The 18,978-nt window shown below is 58.7% G+C and overlaps 1 protein-coding gene across 9 annotated transcripts in view; it reads left to right on the forward strand.

Annotated features, from left to right (window-relative positions):
• Positions 1-18,978, forward strand: part of EPN2 (epsin 2) — a 67,948-nt gene that overhangs the window by 34,233 nt on the left and 14,737 nt on the right. For 5 of the 9 annotated variants that reach the window (XM_070061530.1, XM_070061529.1, XM_070061531.1 and 2 more), the window contains exons 4-5: positions 17,060-17,172; positions 18,152-18,244. In XM_070061530.1, coding sequence (XP_069917631.1) covers positions 17,060-17,172; positions 18,152-18,244 — 206 coding nt within the window. Of the gene's footprint in view, positions 1-817; positions 989-17,059; positions 17,173-18,151; positions 18,245-18,978 lie in introns of all 9 variants that reach the window. The other 4 variants (XM_070061528.1, XM_051824449.2, XM_051824448.2 and 1 more) reach the window with 1 other exon arrangement.

Consider the following 18,978-nt stretch of genomic DNA (forward strand, 5'->3'; position numbering starts at 1 on the left):
AAAGGAAGTTGTTTGTAGTTTGGCAGACCCCTGCCGACCCTTGCTTACCAGGCCGCTTATGTTTCCTGCTTTGGCTGGTTTCAGTTTGACTCTGTACGGCCACCGCCAGCGCTTGAGAGATGTGTCAGCTGGGAGGCTTGCATACCAAACTCAGACTTCCTGTCTCCAGGAAATCTAGGTGACTGTCCCCTGGAGCAGCTCTGCGGCTCCCTGTCCTGCTGCTAGGTGTTGTCACTGGCCCGTTGAAACTGCTTTGCTCAAGCAAGGGCCGGGACCTCCAGAACACTGCTGAAACCGATTTAAACTTCCTTTCCTCCAGTCTCCCTTAATGTTCAGGTTTTTGCATCAAAAAAGCGGAGATGCCCTTTAGATAGGGAGAAGGTTTTCTTTCTCCCTAGCGCCCCCCTCTCGCCGGAAAGGCTCCCCTGGCCTAAGTTAGCCCCAGCCTGCTGTGGCTCCTCTGCCACGTGTGGCAGTGGTCGTGGCACACAGCCGAGGGGGGCGGCTCCTCTCTGTACGTGCTTTTCATGGCCATTGTCCCCAAGCGTGCTGGACAGGACGAGGCGGGAATGCAGGAGCCCCTCGTCCCGCGGACACAGGTCCTCCCCGCCTTCTGCTGGGCAGAGTGATGTGCGGCCGTCAGTCGCGGCTCTGGAGTTTGCTGGTCCCCTCAGTCCTTGAGCCTGAGCTGCATGTCCAGGGTCAGAAGGTGGTCCACAGGCCCCACGGCTCGCCCTGTGCCCTCGCGGGGCCGTGCGCACCCTCTAATGGCATGTCTCTCTCTGTATGTGTGTGTGTGTATGTCCCTGCCCAACAGCGCCCGAGGCCTCGCTGTGCCCCCAGCACCGCACAGGGGCCCCGCTGGGTCAGAGCGAGGAGCTGCAGCCGCTGAGCCAGCGCCACCCTTTCCTGCCGCACCTGGGGCTGGCCTCCCGCCCAAGTGGCGACTGGTCCCAGCCCTGCCTCACTTGTGACCGCGCAGCCCGAGGTGGGACGGCGGTTTGCTTTCTTCCTTCCTAGAAATGCGGGGCAGCTTGCTGGTGGGGGGTGCTTGCCATGCCAGTACAGCCAACTCTCTCCCTGCTTCCTGCTGGGCCTGGTGTCCTCTCCTGGGGAGTCCCAGCCTGGCTGTGCTCCCCTTCACGTGGTCACACGTCAGTTGTTCACCCTATGCCAGAGGCTTAGTGGGGAGACGCTCATTGGTTAAGGCCTGAGGTGAGTGCCCGTCTTCTGCCCGGGCCTCCACACCTGACCGCGTGGGATGGGGTGCTGCTGCCTGCCAGGCCCGCCCGTGGTGGTGTATCAGACTGCTTGGTCCGTGGAAGCAGAGGCGCACGGTGCAGGCCTTGCCGTGCTGGGCAGGTGCAGGCTCCTCCGTGGGTGGTTGCTGGCAGCCGTCGTCCTGATGCCTTGCTGAGCATGAGCTGGGGCTGTTTGGGCTCCCGGTGTTACTGCTGGCCTCCTGAAGTTCCTGTTTCCGTGGTACAGAGAGTTAGCTGTACTGTCAACTCTTAGATCATGTGCGTGAAGGTTCCTAAGTGGATGGGTAACTAAAAATGGAGGTTCTCTTTTGACTGATGAATAGTGTGTCCTGGTCAGAACCTACAGCCGGTGCAGGCTGAACTGGAAAAAGATGATCGCCGGTGTCTGCCCGTCTCCCTGGTGTCCCAGGTGCGGGCTGCTGCAGGGGAGGAGCCCGTGGGCGGCTGAGCGCTTTTATGCAGCTCCTTCTGATAAGGTAGCCCGCCTCCGCTCGGCCCTGGAAACGGCTCCTGCGCATTCGTGCCTCATTAATATTAGAGCTTGTTTGACTTGGGTGTTCGCGCGGCCGCTATATTTAGCTCTGGGATTGTTTTCCTTTGTGCCCTGTCTTCCCCTAACAGTTTATACAGGGTTCTGGCGTCTCCCAAACTGACGTAGAAAACCCGAGGAGGGACCAGCGTGGCGCTGGGAGGAATGTAATCAGACAGCGTGTCGTGCAGGGCTGCCCGGAGGCGCTGGGGTTCTGTCTCCCTGCCCGGCAGGTTCCCACAGAACTCCGTGGAGCCCCCCCCCCCCTTTGGTTTTCCTGTGTTCTGCCCATTCAGGAACTGGGAAACTGTGGTGAGTGCTGTGGCCCAGCTGGCTTCCCTGAGGCGTTTGTTGGAATCAGGCCTCCCCCAGATGTGGCTTGCCTTACCTGCACACCTTTGCCTGTGCCGTCTGTGTCTCCACCCCTCCCCAGTCTGACAAGGTTTAAGTTGTGGATTTCTCCTCTTTCAGCTTGGGTGTGAATCAGAGGTTAAAAGGAGGCTTGTTTTGGCAACTTATGCCCAACGTGAGTTTAGAGCAAACAGGTGTTAGGTGGAGCTCCACTTCATCCTTTAACTGTGTGTATGTGTGCACACATTTTCCCACACCTCACACCCTCCTCCCATCATATGGTGGGGGCTGTTGGGAGTATGCTCTCTTTCATTCTTTTTTAAAGATTTATTTATTTGAAAGGCAGAGTTGCAGAGAGTTAGAGAAAGAGATCTTCCATCTGCTGGTTCACTCCCCAAATGTCCGCAACTGGTGGAGTTTTGCCGATTTGAAGCCAGGAGCCAGGTGCCTCTTCTGGGTCTCCCAAGCGGGTGCAGGGGTCCAGGGACTTGGGCCATCTTCTGCTTTCCCAGGCCATAGCAGAGAGCTGGGTCGGAAGTGGAGCAGCCAGCCAGTACTCAAACCAGCAGCCATATGGGATATGGCACCCAGGTGGCGGTTTTACCCAATAAGCCACACACCAGTCCCGCCCTGTTTCTTTGGTGTTCTTTTTTGGGGCCTCACAAAGTGTCAGGTGAAAGGTAGCTAGCTGCTTAGTGCACTCACTGGTGGATCTGGGTGGACCTCAGAATCTAGAAGTGAGAGTTTATCCAGAAAATGGCCTTGGGAAATGTAGGCTGACTCAGGAGGAACATTTGGGAGGGGTGCTCTTAGGACCCCAGGCCCTACAAGGGCGGGGGAGGCTGGCTACTGAGAAACCACCACACACGGCGCAGCCACAGCCAGGCAGGCTTCAGGGCCTTGGCTGTTGTCCTGATGGAGGTGCTGGTGTTTGATGAGGGCTTCCTTCTCCTGCTGGGCCTGGGGCCATCCTCCCTGGGCCACTTGCCTCTCCCTCATGCCCCACAGCCCTGCAAACTGTCATTCTGCACCTCACCTAGCCCGCGCCTCTCAGTTTGCTGCCAGTTTTCTTGCCATTGACTGTTGTCAGCCTCCCATCCCCATCCACCCAGGACCTCTGCCCTGGGATGCAGAATATCTCCTAGATACCAAGTTCTCTGCAGTGTCCACTCCAGAGTGTTTGACTGGCAGCCGCCCTCCGCTGCTCTGTCCCCCACCTCAGTCCACACCAGCCCTGTCTTCCTCCAGGTGCAGGGTGTCTGCCCCAGGGCACACCCCTGGCTCCTCCTTTGCAGCCTGCCCCACGCGTGCTCTGGGCTCCCGCAGTCCTGTGGCGCAGTATTCGCCGCGCCTTGTGGCATGCCAGGCTCTTCGTGCTGTGTGCAGAGCAGAACCCCCACCCTTCCGCCCTGTGCAGCTTAAGTAGTAATGGAAAGAGAAACCCAATGTAAATAAATTACATGGCCTGTTACTGGATGAGGGCTCTGGAAAACAGCAAAACAAACAACCGGCCTAGTGATTTTATGGGAAGCAGAGGGAGTGGTTTGCAGCATGAACTATGCGAGGCATGAAAGAGGAGGAAGGGTGAGCTGTGTGGAAGCCGGGCAGAGGGGCCAAGTGCAGAAGGCCAGAGTGGGAGCGAGCCAGGGCCTCGAGGCTCAGGAATGCGGTAGTGAGGCTGGGACCTAGCGAGGGAGGTGGCAGGTGGGGTCAGGGTGGAGAGAGCAGAGGTGAGCCGCAGGAGGGCGCGGGTGGCAAGGAGCGCTCCCTAACTCCTGGTGCACCTCAGATGGGCCTTTGGTGTTGGCGTTCGAGTGCTGACTGCTTTCTCTTACTGTCTGTCCTAACCTCATCACAGGCCGCGTGCTCGGTCGACCGGCAAGTGTGGGGCCTTCCAGGTCTGTGCCGAGTTCCTTCGGCCTGTGCTCAGTGAGGCAGGAGCAGTTCCTAGAGGACTGGACCGTGGTGGCAGGGGATGGAGTTGAGGGCAGTTCTGAGGACTGCGAGCTGTGCACCTGGAGGAGGGAGTGGCCGGGTGAGAAGAGCTCTGGGTCAGCAGTTGTGGGCGGCAGGTTGAGTGTCCACACAGTGCAGAAGTGGAGGTGCCAGGAAGGCCTGAGACGGCTGGCGTCAGGGCGAGAATTCTGGGCTGAAGATGCTGGTGGCAGCTGCTGGTGCACGGGCAGTGCTTTTGTCCTCCCAGAGCCCACGTGTGCTGTCCTGCCTGTCGACGTCGCAGCTTCCCGTGCTGGGTGCCCTCCTATAATCCCAGCATGCAGTCAGTCTTTGGGACCGCGTCTGTCAGCTGAAGCTGCATAGCCCAGAGCAGGCCTCTCCAAGTTAGACATTTGCCCAGGATCCCACAGGGCGGCAGCCGCCTTGAATCTGCACCCAAGTATGAGCAGCCCACCTGTTACCCTGCCCGCGGCTCCTGCTCCCCTCACACGTTTTGCAGGACTGATGGTGACACTCAGCAAACTGTGGAGAAATTGCAGAAAGTTTGTTTTTAAGAGATTGATTTATTTCAAAGTCAGAGGGAGAGGCAGAGAGAGCAAGCGAGTGAACTTCTGTCCATGGGTTCACTCCCCAGGGGTTGGACCAGGCCGAGGCCAGGAGCCAAGAACTTCGTCCAGGTCTCCCATATGGGAGCACGTGGGCCATCTTCTGCTGTTTTCCCAGGCCATTAACAGGGTGCTGGATTGGAAGCGGCACCCATATGGGATGCTGGTGTCTCAGGCGCTGGTGCCTTCACCTGCCAGGCCACAGTGCCAGCCTTATTGCAGAAATTCTTGGGGTAGCAGGGACCTGCATAAGAGGTAGCTGATGGAGGCCGGCGTTGTGGTGCAGCAGGTTAAGCCACCACTTGCGAGGCCGGCAACCCATATCGGAGCACTGGTTTGAGTCCCGGCTATTCCACTGCTGATCCAGCTTCTCGCTAACATGCCTGGGTAGAAGCAGATGATGGCCCGAGTCCTTGGCCCCAGGTGGACGTCAGCCAGGTCTGCTGTGATGGCGCCCCCTTGGGTGCTCCAGCAAGTGCAGAGTGGCTGGCCATGGCATTGGGTCGCGTCAGAGGTTCCTCCAGGCCCGTGTTCCTTTAGCTGGCAGCCCCTTGTGCCAAGGCCGGTCCCTCCTCACAGCCCCAGCAGTGGTTCACCCTGCCTTCCTGGAGACCGTGCCCATTCAGTGTGTTTGCCCTGCTGCACTCTAGAAAGGATTTCAGTTGGCTTACAAAACATGCACACGCAGTACCATAGGATTAAATAGGTACCAGAGGAACTGGGGCAAGAGGAAAATCAGGGTGAGAAAATCAGGCAAAGCCAGGGTCACGCACGGGGGCTCGGGATGGACCCAAACTTGGTTTTGAACTTCTCGGCCATCAGTGTCTGGTTTCTGGGCAGGTGGAGGTATAAGAAGGCTGGCGCTTACTGTGCAGGTGGGAGGGGCTGGGCCTAAGAGCAGCCCCAGCAGTCCTGTGGCCTCCCAGAAGCCACTGCCTTCAGCAGAACCTGAGCTTGGAGTCTGGCGGCAGTGCCACCAGTCTCCTGGGGCCTGGCGGGAATGCTGGGACGTCGCAGGCCTTGGGGACTGAAGGGGTGGCATGGCCATCTTGTTCCCTCCACAACAATCAGTCGATGTCATCTCCATTTTCTCCTCTGCCTCCTCCTCCATAATTTATGTATTTGAAAGGCAGTGACAGAGAGGGAAAGATCCAGAGATCAGTCATCAGTCTTCTATCTACTGGTTCACTCCCCAAATGCCCACAGCAGCCAGGGCTGGGCCAGGCTGAAGCCGGGAGCCAGGAGCTCTCCGGCTGGGTCTCCCACGACACGGGTGGCAGGAACCCAGGTATCTGGGCTGTCGTCTGCCTCCTGGACACATTAGCAGGCAGCTGGCCCAGAAGCGCCTGATAGCTGGGACTTGAACTGCTCTCTTGTAACTGAACCTGCGTGTCCCAAGTAGCGGCCCAACCTGCTGTGCCACATGCCTGCCCCAGTGATCAACCAACCTTAAACCCTGTAGAGGTTCTGAATTGAAGAATCTGAAAGCTGTTTGGGCAGCATTTCACTGTGGCAGTAGAACTGGAGTCTGTATACAGGCGCATGTAATGTACATATAAGGGACAAGTTTTCTAACAGATAGGCATCTGGGGGCCAGCGCTGTGGCACAGCGGGTTAAAGCCATGGCCTGAAGCGCCGGCATCCCATATGGGTGCCGGTTCTGGTCCCAGCTGCTCCTCTTCTGATCCAGCTCTCTGCTGTGACCTGGGAAAGCAGTAGAAGATGGCCCAAGCCCTTGGGCCCCTGCACACGGGTGGGAGACCTGGAAGAAGCTTCTGGCTTCAGCCTGACCCAGTCCCGGCCATTGCAGCCATTTGGGGAGTGAACCTATGATGGAAGATTCTCTGTCTGCAGCTCTGCCTTTCAAGTAATAATAGTAAATAAATCTTAAAACAAAACAAAACAAAAAAAACGAGTTTCTGTTTAAAAAAAGAAAAAAAGAGATAGGCATCTGAGGGGATGGCAGCAGTGTGGTGGAGCAGGTAAAGCTGCCACCTGTGATGCTGGCATCCCGTGTTGGCACCTGTTCATGTCCCAGCTGCTCTACTTCCAGTCCTGCTCCCTGCATATGGCCTGGGAAAGCAGTGGAAGATGGCCCAAGTGTGTGGGCTCCTGCACCCACGTGGGAGACCCGGATGAAGCCCCTGGCTTTGGCCTGCCTGACTCAGCCCTGGTCATTGCAGCCATCTGGGGAGAGATGGAAGATAACCTAGCTAGCTATCTCTTTCTCTCTACCTCCCTCTCTCTTTCTCTTTGTCTCTGTCTCTCCTCTCTATCTCTAACTCTGACTTCCAAATAAATTAATTAAAAAAAAAAAGAAAGCACTAGGCATCAGAGACAGGGAGTCCTCCACAGGCCTATTTTTGAAAACCTGAGGGTGTGGGAAAAATATATTAATTGTTCAAAAAAGAGAACTTAAGGAGTAGGTGGTGTCTGTCCTAGTGGCCACGATGTCTGTGTCCCATATCAGAGTGCCTGAGCCTGATGCCGTGGACTGTGTGCATCCCAGGAGGCAGTGAGTGGTGACTCAGGTACATGAGTCCCTGCCACCCACGTGGGAGACCTGGGTGAGTTCCTAGCTCCTGACTTTGGCCCTGGGCCCAGCCCCCAGCACTCCCCAGTGTATTTGGGTAGTGAACTAGTAGATACGAGCACTTCTCTCTCTCTCTCTCTCTCTCTCTCTCTCTCTCTCTCTCTCTCTCTCTCTCTCTCTGACTCTCAAAAATTTTTTTAATTCAAAAGAAAAAAATCAAACCCCAACAGTGTTTGCTTCAGAAGGGCCTGGGCCAGTGTGGGTCTCCTGAGAGTGTGGGAGGTGGGGGTGTAACAGAGCTCTGGGCTGCAGATCTGAGGGGTGCTGTCAGGGAGCCTGCAGGTGAGAAGCAGTTGGCGGCCCCCAGCTGGGCATTTCTCAGTGTCCGGAGTGTACCTAGCCCTGGCTGACTGGCGCTCTGCTGCAGGGCCCTTGTGACACGTTACTGTGCTGAAGTGGGTGTGTTGTGTAAACTCGGGGAGCGCTGCTCTCCGGAGTCAGCCCTGGTCCGGAGTCAGCCCTGGTGGCCGGGGTGGGAAGGACTGTGGGCGCTGGTTTGCTCCAGAGAGCTCATCTCTTGGAGTGGAGATAGCATCACAGGCAAAGCCCATCAGTGCAGTGAGCACAGCCCCGCTGGTCCGTCCCAGTCCCAGTCCCACGTCTTTCCAGGGGCACAAACAAGAGGAGCTCATCCTTGCTGTAAGGGCTTGAGTCTTAAGTGGGATTCGAACATGGGATGTTGCGGTGGTTGGGTGGCAGGTGTGGTCATTGAGGAAGTAGAGATGGAGTCACTCCCCGAAATCTAAGTGATGAACGCCAGGACTGGAACTGGCCTTTGGGGGAAATGAGCTTTTTTCCCCCAACACTTTATTTTATTTATTTGAAAGGTAGCATTAGAAAGAGAGAGAGATCTTCCATCCATTGCTTCACTCCCCAAATGGCTGCAACTTCTTCTGGGTCTCCCATGTGGGTGCAGGGACCCAAGGGCTTGGGCCATTATCTGCTGCTTTCTCAGGTGCATTAGCAGGGAGCTGGCTCAGAAGAGGAGCAGCCGGGACTTGAACCGGCGCCTGCTTTGCCTGCTACGCCACGGCGCCTGCTTTGCCTGCTACGCCACGGCGCCGGTCCCAACCCAGGAGCTTTTAAATGTGCAAAGCCTGGGCCATACTCCTGGAATTGGAACCTCTGGGATGAGCCCTGGGCGACCTGGTGGCCCAGACTGCAGTGCTGCGGGGCCAGACTGCCAGTTGGGCTTTACAGTCTTCCCTCTGTCGCGCTGATTGAGTGGCCTTTGACAAAGTGTAGGCAGCAGGCAATGCTCTACTCTCTGCAGTTTGCAAGTTGATGTTGCAAATTGAACGGGGCCCTTCCTGCTGATGGCTCAGAGTTCCTCAGTGACCCACCTCCCCACTTGCAAGTTGGAAGTCTTGCTAGTTTTCTCGTAAAAGAAATACATGTCCATTCATGATCATTTACAAGATGCGAACACAAAAATATCTCGTGAGCTGACTACGCAGAGGCACCAGCTGTCCACCTGTTGGCGTATCTCCTAGACGTTTCTCCTAAGCACGGTCCCCATGCGTGCCGTTACTCTGCAGGTGCATTGGTGTCCCTCCTTGCTGTCCCGTGACCTCGCAGCAGAAGCGTTTTCTCCAGTTTGACGCAGCCCTGTCAGTGTCCCCGCTGCACGGAGCGCGGCTCCAGGACCTCGCTCCCCTGCGGAAGCCGTCACCCTCAGGTGCTCACGTCCCCTCGTGTAAAGTGGCCCAGCATTTGCCTGTAACTGATGCACACCCACACCCAGCCCCTGGACGCTTCAGCACCTCCTACAGTGTGAGTGCTGTGTGCATGGCTGTTAGGTGTGTTGTTTAGAGAGTGGTCACAGGGCACAGTCTGCAGGTTCAGGACAGACGCTGAAGCATCGAGCGCGCGGATACACAGCTGTGCGGTGTCACCTGAGTCATCCCTCGGACCGGCAGTCACTTCTCGTATTCACAAGGATTGGGCCAGCCGTGGGCAGCGGCAGGGTCACCACCTGGATGGTGACCTCGGGTGGTCAGGAGCCTCTGGGCTGTGCAGTTTCCTCACGGTCATAATCTGGAGAGGAGCTGAGGGCCAGGGTAAGGCCCACGTGCCCCATGAGTCGCTGTGTGACAGATCTGGGGCTTGGGTCTGAACAAGCCTTCAGGCAGGCTGTTTCTGGTATACGGATTGTAGAACAGCATTACTGAAGTGTTCTTCATGACCAAAGCGCCCTCCCCAAAGTGTCACTTCGCTCACCTGCTGACGTTTTGTAACCATACATAGCAGGTCGGTCCTAAGCTTTGAGGGGCCTGCAGCCGAGGGCTGAGACTCCGCCCCTGAGAGGCAGACGCAGGGTGCTCAGTGTGGCTCCCGGGATGGGGGTGAGGCTGGGGGCCACTGCATGTTCTAACCCTTCCCTGGGCAGGTGTCAGTCTCAGTGTGAGGCGAGACAAGGCACGAGGGAGCCGGGGAGGGACAGGCGGGCACAGGAGCTGAGTTCCTCGTTCCCATGATAAGTAAGACAGTTGTGCAGTTAGATTTTTTTTTTTTCCATGTAACTCTATGCATCTTTCATGTGGCTGCCTGGGTGTATTTGGCTGTAAAGGTTAAACCTTGATCAGGTTAAGCTCCTCTGTGTGTACAATGGGCACAGTGTTGGTGCTCCTCTTTTGGACTGCTCCCTGTAATCTACATGTACAGAGACGTGCACTCTGCGTGTGGACCCTTCACGGTCATCCCGGGGACCAGAGTCGTTGTCATGCCCCGGTTAACTTTGTGTAGAAAGTGGGTTGTTTTTGTTTTGTTTTAAGGCTATTTTGGATTATTTCCTTCGTGTAGAATTCCTACAAGTGGGATTAACGGGAAGAGCAGACTAACACGGCTGCAACTTCAAGGACCGTGCCCCAGCAGTGGGGGAGAACACTCAGCTACTGCCCGAGCCCACAGTGGATGCGGAAACACTCTTAAGGATTATTACTGATTAAATCGATGGAAATTACTATCCGGATATACATTTTAAGTCATTTCCTGTTTACACGTGTTATTCTAAGAATAATGGATGGCTCAGTTTTAAGAGGAGACAAGTGGCGTCTTTGTGAAGGTTCCCGCCTCCCAGGTTTGGTGCTGCTGTTCACCGCCCTCCCCTGGCCCCTGCGGCTGAGGGCGGCTCCAGGGGAGGCTGGCAGGGCCGTGCTCCTGGCTGCCAGGCAGGACGAGGCTTGCGCTTGAGTGCTCCACCCTTGGAGGGACAGCCTGGAGCTTTGTCACTTCGCTGTGGATGGGGTGTGGCAGGGACCAGGGGACCACTGGGTGCGCGGCAGTGAGAGAAAGCTGCTGGGTGTTTGGGACAAGCCCTCCCTTCCCTGCCCAGTGGCTGGCGCTCCTGTGATGGACAGAGTTGCATCTGCAGCCCCAGGACTGCCCAGACTTGCTCTTCAGTCTCAGCCGAGGCTAGGTTTGGGTCATGCAGACAGAAGGACGGCCTTTTGTCTCTGCTCTGGGCCTGCTTGTGGCCATTGCTGGGCTCCGTCCTCCCTCTCCTTGCGCTCAGCTTCCTTGTCTGTCCCCAGAGGTATCCCAGGGTGGGGTAAGGACGTTAACAGCCATTACTAGTTGAACCAGAAACTCGGCCTGCCTGCGAGCTGGTAGATGTTTGGGCACCTGCCTGGTGTCCTGACCCAGAGCAGCTGATGCAGGCGCCGCTCCCTGGAGCATGCAGCAGGTCGGGGCAGGTGGCTGGCAGCGGCTCTGCACGCAGCGCAGAAGGCGTGGGGCAGACCACGAAGGTGGCAGAGCGGCTCCGAGGGCACCCACCGGGTGTGCTGTGCGCTGGGCCTGCTGCAGGGTCCCGGAGTCGGTGCTCCATGAAGCTGCTAAGACCCCCTGCTCCGCAGAGCCCCCAGCCTGGCAGCACAGCCAGGGAAGGTGCGTCTGCCGGCACTGACAGGGCAGCACCGCAGGAGAGTGCGCCGGGAAGCACCTTGACTGGGTGTCTGAGGAGGCTGGAGCCAGATGACAGGAGCAGTGCCATTCTGCATGACGGGGGTACCCTTAGCAGCACAGGACACGGGGGGGGGGGGGGGGCCTGAGGTGCATGCTGGCCAGGGCTGGGTCTGCTGCAAAAAAGCTCTAACCCTGGGCGGCTTCCACAGCAGAAAGGGCTTCTGACCACTGTGGAAGTCCAGGTGTTTGTTACAGGGCTGTGCCCTCCTGAAACCTGCAGGGGAGAGTCCTTCCTGCCTCTTCAGCTTCCGGTGGTGGACGGCAGCCCCCGAGCACCAGTCACGGGCTTTAGGGCTCGCCCTGCTTCAGCCTGTGCTCACGTTGCCACCCCACCAGCTCATGCTGCCCACAACCCCTGGTCAGAAGAAAGCGCTGTGCGTGTCCGCGGCGATGGCACATGCGCCATACCCTGCTCACAGGGCCAGGCAGGAGCATTTTCAATATGGCAGAGCCTCAGGGAAGTACATCTGGAATCTGGCCGCTTCTGTAGCCGCCTCGCTGACCCAGGTCCCCTCCCCTGCTCCCTGGGTAGACAGCGGCCTCCCTCCCGGGCCCTGAGCCCCCACAGCGCTTCGACTTGTGCTCTTGGGCGCCCTCTGCTGCTTCTGTGCTGTGACCCCCACCTGCAGCAGAAGCTCCCCACCCCTCCCCACCCTCCAAGTCTCAAAGGGAGCAGGGAGGGCAAGCTCTCTGCACCTGCCGCTGCCTCCTGCCCTGCTCAGGGCCTGACAGCGACACATCCCGAAACATGAGATGGAGGTCCTGAGCCCTGGCTGGAGTTCTGTCCCTGTCACGGGCCAGCCACGCAGCCCTCTGAACTCTCGCCTGCTCTGAGAAGGGCCAGTGATGAAGGGCCAGTCCTTGGGGCTAGGCGCCACCTCGCCCTGGCTGAGGTGTGGGCACGTCACTGCCCCTTTAAGCCCAGCCCGGCTCTCGTGTGCTGGGCCTTGGGCGAGGTGCTTGTCGCGTGGTCACTCGTTTGATCCTGATGGCTGCCTTGGGAGGCAGGCTCTGTCTCTCGTATGCAGAGAGGAAGCCGGCACAGGGAATGTAGCCTTCAGGGCCCGTGCGTTGGGGTGCCAGGGCCTGGGCTGGCTGCCTTGCTGGTGGCCTCTCAGGCAGCCAGCACTGAGTGCAGCTCCCAGGGTTCCCTGCCTGTGGGGAAGTGTCCGGAAGAGGAGTGCGCAGGGGAGCGTTCCGGGTGGCCCTTTGGGCCGGTGTTGGCAGCTGCTTCCTCTGGGGAGAGGAGTGGCCCCCGCCGCCCCCTGTGCTGAAGAGCTAACAGTAAGTCACGGGCCTCGCCAGGTCCTGCCCCGTAGGCTCGGGGTGCGTCTGCCTGTAGGGTCACAAAGCCACCGCCGCACCTCACAGGAGCAGGGACTGCCAGTGCCCCCATGTGCCCTCTGCATTTGGCTCTTGCTGGTTGTCCCGGAAGCCTCTTGCCAAGCAGGAGTACCCCAGGACCCCGTGTTGCGCCCGGCCATTCCTGTCCCTGCCCTCTGTCGGATCACAGTGCCTCCCTTTTCCTCCTGCAGCCCCAGGAGACCAAGGAGGCTGCCCTGGCCTGTGTCTGTCCGTCTAGGGCCTCTCACGCTGCTAGCCCAGCGCTCACCCCGGACTTCCTGTGGACTGGGTATCACATCCGCAGAGTGGATTCCACTCAAGTCAGCGTTTTGCTGGGACAGGCCCGGTGGTGGTGTGATGTCATCTGACAGGCCGGGGACCCACCACTGGGCTCGCCAGGCAGGCTAGGGCGGGAGGTGGCGGCAGCTTGTCCCCTTACTGCAGAGTCACCTTTTCGGTGGCGGCCAACAGCCACATGGCCATGCCGTGCTTAGCGCACTTCTCGTTTTTGAACCCTGTTTGGCCTTGCTGCCCTGCATTCATATTCCCGTTCCTTTCTAACGTTAACCTTAGATAGTATGAGCTTGTTTTCTTGTGGTTTGCAGTGTTAGACTAAACGCAGTCTTTCCTGCCGCTCCCTGCAGGGAGGCAACGTGAGGGCCCCGCTCAGGCCTGAGCTGCTGGAGTGTCCTGGTGACCCCGGTCATCACTGACTCAGGAAGATGTCACTGCCCTGGAGAAGGCCCAGAGCGCACTTCCCAGCTGCTCCTTGTTGAGGAAGCAGCTTTGCTAGAGAGGAGAAGGGGTCACCGGGCAGAGGGGCCTGGCTCTGGGCTCAGCGTTGGCTCAAGACCCAGCCCTGCAGAGGGAGCCCGGGCCTGTTCCCATGGAGACCCAGGAAGGGTGGGTTTCTGCTCAGACAGGGCCCACTGCTGATCAGTGGTGGGAACAGCATTTGTCCGTTCGGTGCTCTCCCCGCTAGCTGACCCCCAGCTGATGTGGATAGGACTTAAGGCGGTGGTGGTACTGCTCACGGCCACCTGGGTTCTGCTCAGAACCCACTCCCCCCTCCCCCCCAAGCTTGGGCATCTCATGCTGGCCGAACTGTCAGACACAGCTGTGTGCCCAGCGAGCGTCCCCAGCCCAGGCTGGGGCCACACAGAGACGCGTTCCTCCCCTCATCCTGCGGCGTGGTGTCTGGTTCCTCTGATCAGTGTAGCATCATTGGCAGATGCCACGTCACTGCTTTCTAGGAAAATCCCAGGAAGTGAGTTCCTGTTTTTCTGACTGCCTCGCATTCCTCTCTCAGGAGTACCTGAACGCAGCCGGCCGAAGCATCTTTAGTAGAGTCTTTCTGCTTTTGTTTTGTTTGCGACCCCCCTGCCCACCCCGCACACGCACAGCACGGGCCTGGGCCCAGAGTAGGCAGAGTGAAGTTGAATCCGGGGCACAGTGTCTGTCTGAGCCGGAGGAGTTCCTTGGTCGTCTTCAGACCGAGCGTTGTTGGAAATGTTGGGCCTTCGCTGCTCAGTCTCTCTGGGTCTCTCTCCCAGACCCAGGAGGGGGAAGACGAGGCCTGCCCGTGGTTATCCCCCGCAGCCCCGTGAGTGAAGACTTGGAGCCCTTGCAGGTGGGGGCCTGGAGGAAGGAGAAGCCCGTGATGCACTTGGCGCCCCTTCAGTGATGCGCTCAGCCTCACCCGGGGGAGGGGGGCGGCAGAGGAAGTGCGGGCTGCACCGGAGGGGTGGGGGTGGCGCCCCTGGGCCCCTGGGTTGTGAGTCTTCACATCCTGAGCGCAGGGCCCGGCCAGGCGCAAGTCCATTCAGGCCTGTCTCACAACGACGGCTGTGTTCCCTGTCATGTGCCTGGCACAGAGGTCCTTTGTGAGGCTGAGGTGCTGTCACTGAGGCCAGAGTCTCTGCTGGAACGCTCGCCGGAGTTCAGAGCCGCTGCACAGAGCCCAGCTGACACTCGGCGCCGGGGCTGTGAATTCCGCCACCTGCCGCCCCGAGGGCTGTGCATCCGTTTTCACGGCCCACACTGTTGGGGGAGTACTCTTTGTCTAATCTCCACACTGACGTGGGGAGCTGTTTCCACGTGTGCTCGCTGTGCGCTGTGTCTGCAGCATCCGTCAGGGTAACCATGAGCAGAGACATTTGTGTTTGAAGCCAGGCACACCGAAAAGCCCTGAGGCCCAGCAAGCCTCAGTCCCCCCGCCAGTCCTCTGCACAGCCTGGGCGTTCACCCCTTGCCTGGCTGCCCCAGGCCCATGGCAGTGCAGCTCCCAGAGTAGCTTTCCTGCCGGCACGGGGTAGGGTGTGGTGCAGCGAGAAAGCCTCCTGCTTTGTTTCTTTCCGATTTTCAGCTGGTAGCAAACAGAGTAAACAGTAAACAGTAAACAGTGCAGTGCCTGTTAGAAATCAAGACTTTCGTGACCCAGGACTGAGGGATTCTAACCAGGAAGGAGTATAGGACTGGCGGCTGGGTGTGGTGGGTGACCAGGGTGGAGAAGCCAGCCTCAGCGGATGGCCGCCTCTGTCCCTGCCTGTCTGGACCGTGGCGTCTGCGCCCTCCACACGATGAATCCCAGACCCGAGCACCTGGATCTGCAGAGGTGACTCGGAACCAAGCACACCAGAACTGGACGTTTTGCTTTATCGCGTTTTTAAGCAGTCGGGTGGTGAAGCTGGGCTTGGGGACCTTCTGCTACAAGTGCTTAAGAAAATGTAATTGGGTGGCACACTCGGATGAGGTCTGACATGCTTTATGTAAAGAAAAACACATTTGTGTTTTTAATAACCGCATTACTGTTGCTCTTTGCCCCGCCTGTGCCGTTAGAGGAGACACGGGGCATTTATCAGTAGCTGTTTGGAGGGGAGGGGATGGTTCTTTCAGATGATGACAAGTCGAAGCAAGCGCTCCGTGTGCTTCGTGCCAGGGTTGTTCCCACTTGGTTCTTAGCTGTGACGTGCGCTGTGTGTTTCTAAAACTTCTCAGCTAAGTGCCCCTGCTCGGCCACTTCGTGAAGACCCCAGCCCCACCCCGGCCTCTGCCCGGAGGCAGCCTTGTGCGGCCCCCCGGTTCCTCGTCGGTTACCCCTGGGGTTACCAGCTGCACTTAGGCCTCTTCTGCTTGACCCACTGCAGCTGGGGCCTGGCTGTCTAGAAGCCTCCTGTGTCAGGAATCCTCCTCCCAGAGCTGTGTCCTAAAGGGGTTTAGGGTTAGGCAGAAGCAACACATGTGAGTGAATCCCAGTGTGGTCAGTGTCACTGGAGGGCCGTCATGAAGGAAGGAAGCAAGCTCATGAACGGTTTGACCGTTTCATAGCAGTGCTCGTTAGCTCTGAAGTTGGGTCACTCCTCTTCCCAGCCACCCGTCCATCCCCCACCCGACAGGTATTTGCCCGTGGCGTGAGTGCAGTGCGGGAGTCAGAGCGTGGCCTGGCTGCAGGGCGGAGGCTCTGCTGGACCTGTCAGATGCCAGGTCAACAGTCGGGAGAGCAGGAGCAAGGGAGGGAGGGGAGCTGAGGGCAGCGTGCACGGAGGCCCCGGGGGCGGGGCGTGGGCAGGGGGCACAGCCGGCACCACTGTGAGGGTTTGGAGGCGCTGTGGGTCCTCTCCTGGACAGGGCAGAGGAGAGCACTCACTCAGGCAGCTACTTCCCGAACGCCACATCTCACTTCTGGGGCCTCCAGACTCGCTGACGCACACAGGACGCTGGTGGCCCTGTGGGCCCCGCATTCTCCCGGGGGCTTCCAGCGTGAATATGAAGACTTCTGGGTTTATGATATCAGCTAGGAATTCACATCTCAGCCCTCCAGTCTAAACTGTCTTTCCAGGGGCTGCTTACAAGTGTTTAAGCTAGCTGAGTACTTAACAGAAATGTGTGTTCACCTTGTTCTGGTCAGTGTTTACTGTTACAAAAACAGGCTGCCCAGGGTCACCGCCCGGGTGGGTGGCTTCATGCCCTGCGATCCTCAACACCACGAAGTGCCACCTGTGATTGAGACGCGGCTGTGTCTGGAGCCCTCAGTCCAGAGGCCCCATGCCTGGCTGCAGGGTGCCGCAGGGTGCTGCAGGCTCAGCGCCCCAGAATCCCCCTGGGTCTCTGAGTCACTTCCTGCCTTCTGGGCAGTGCAGCTCTGCCGGGAAGCCCGAGGTGCTGAGCCTCAGGAGCCCCGAGCGCCGCGGCTTGCACACCCAAAGGGGGCGTCTCCCTTGGTGCAGTGTGGCTTGGCTGATACTGTAGTTGTGAAGCCACACTGTGCTGTCATTTAGTTTTAACCCTGAGATGTCTATAAACCCTTTCTCATCCTCTGACTGTGTCATTGGGCTCTGTGGCCCTTTGTGGGTGTACGGTGGGGACGGGCTGTGGTTTGACCAGGGAACTAGCGGATGTGGCCTGTGACACTGCATCTTTTGCATATGGCCGTGACTTTGCCCTCTCCCCACAGCCACCTCCCCGCGGGTGTCCTCTGAGCTGGAGCAAGCCCGGCCCCAGACGAGTGGAGAAGAAGAGCTTCAGCTACAGCTGGCACTCGCCATGAGCAGAGAAGTGGCCGAGCAGGTCAGTGCCCAGCGGAGGAGGACACATGCCTCGGCCTCGCCGTGGCCTCGGGGTCTGGAACGTGTTGCCAGCAGGGTGCTCTTATTGCCCACCCACCGCCTGCTGCTCAGCCAGGCGGGTTCCGCGCAGACAGGTTCTCCAGCAGTGGCACGGATGTGCAGGGGAGCCGGCCGAAGGCAGTCCAGGGAGTGAGAGGGGTTTGATTTCCAGCGACAGGACTATGGGACATTATGCCTTTTCTCCAGTTCCCGTTGTTCTTTAATATGCACCTGTTCCTTTAACATGGGACGAGAGGGAACGCAGTGATTGACCCCTGAGGCAGGGTGGGTGGAGCCAGGGGTGGCGAGGGGAGAAGTGTGTGGGCTCCTTGAGTTAAAGTGCAGTGTCCAGCAGTGTTCGCGTAGCCGAGACTGGAAAGACCTGGCCGCCTGCTAATGACAGACAGCGTCCGTCACGGCCTGTCCGTGCCTAGGAAGGACGTACTTGGGAGAAGGTACGGAGGAGCTCATTCTAGTTACCATGTCTAGTAGCGTGGAAGTAGCAGACTGACTTACACGCGAGGGCAGCCCTGTCTCTCGTATGTTGGTGGCTGTGCCTTAAGTAAACAGAATGACTCATTGCTGTTAGAATTCATGGAAACGTGGACCTGTTTTCTGGAATGTTCGCAGCAGGAGGTGGGATGACGGGCGATTTTCATCTCCAATTCCTTCCTGGGTTGTCAGATCAGTGTTTCGTAAGGAGACATGCTGTGTCTATAAATAGAATCACCGAGCCGCTTGCATTTCGAGACAGAAATGTTTTAGATGAAGCATTCCCCTTTTCCCAATTTGGTGGTGCCTGAGCCAGTGTGCCGGGCCAGGTCCCAGGGGCACTGGAGCTGGCGGCACATGTGCGTTCAGTCCTGTGTGCACTGCCCGCCACTGGCCAGCGGGGTCAGCCCCAGAGCCCTCAGCTTCCGGCTGCCATTGTCCCTGCACAGGAAGAGCGCCTGAGGCGGGGCGATGACCTCAGACTGCAGATGGCCCTCGAGGAAAGCCGGAGAGACACAGTTAAAGTTCCTAAGAGGAAAGAGGTAAGAGCTGGCCGGCAGGCGCGTGTGTGAGGCTTGGCCCGCCCGTCACTGTCGCCTCGGTGGCCCCCGCAGCCCGCGGCATGGGTGGGATCCAGAGCTCACGCATCGAGTAACCAAGTGCTGAAAACACACCCGCACACCCGAACCCCCGGAGATGCTGGGCGTCCCAGAGCCCCAGCCCCCTCCCCTGCTTGGCAGCCGCTAGCTCAGTTGCACGCCTAGGGCTCTGGCTCGAGCTCCTGGCCTGGGTGAGCCCTGCCTGGTGCTGGTGATCATCACAGCCAGTGCTGTGCCCAGGCTTCCTGCTGTCACCTAAAGGTGACCAGAGGTGACTGGGGTGTGGCTCGCCGTTGTCCAGGAGACACCCCCCCGGGACCATGGGGCCTCCTCTGTGGCAGCGCCTCTGGGCCCCAGATGATGCACAGGGCGCCCGTGGAATAGGAAGGCTAGGTCAGTCCTCAAGATAGAGGGCCCCGCTGGAGACGGATGCTGTTCTGGGGGGAGGGGCAGCCTGGGCAACAGGAGCTCTGTTTGAAAGCCCACAGAGTATTCGACAAGCAGCCGAGAGCTGGAGCCCGGGCCAGGGCCGGGGCCATCCTGGGAGGCGGGAGTGTGGGTGGAGCTAGCAGGTAGAGCAGGCCATGGGCAGCTCAGCCTCTGTTCCCGGCTGCACCCTGCCACCCCAGGCCTTCCCCCGATTCCGGGCGGCGATGCTTGTGGCTGACGCATGGCTA

Source organism: Oryctolagus cuniculus, chromosome 17, assembly GCF_964237555.1.
Source record: "Oryctolagus cuniculus chromosome 17, mOryCun1.1, whole genome shotgun sequence".
Lineage (NCBI taxonomy): Eukaryota > Metazoa > Chordata > Mammalia > Lagomorpha > Leporidae > Oryctolagus > Oryctolagus cuniculus.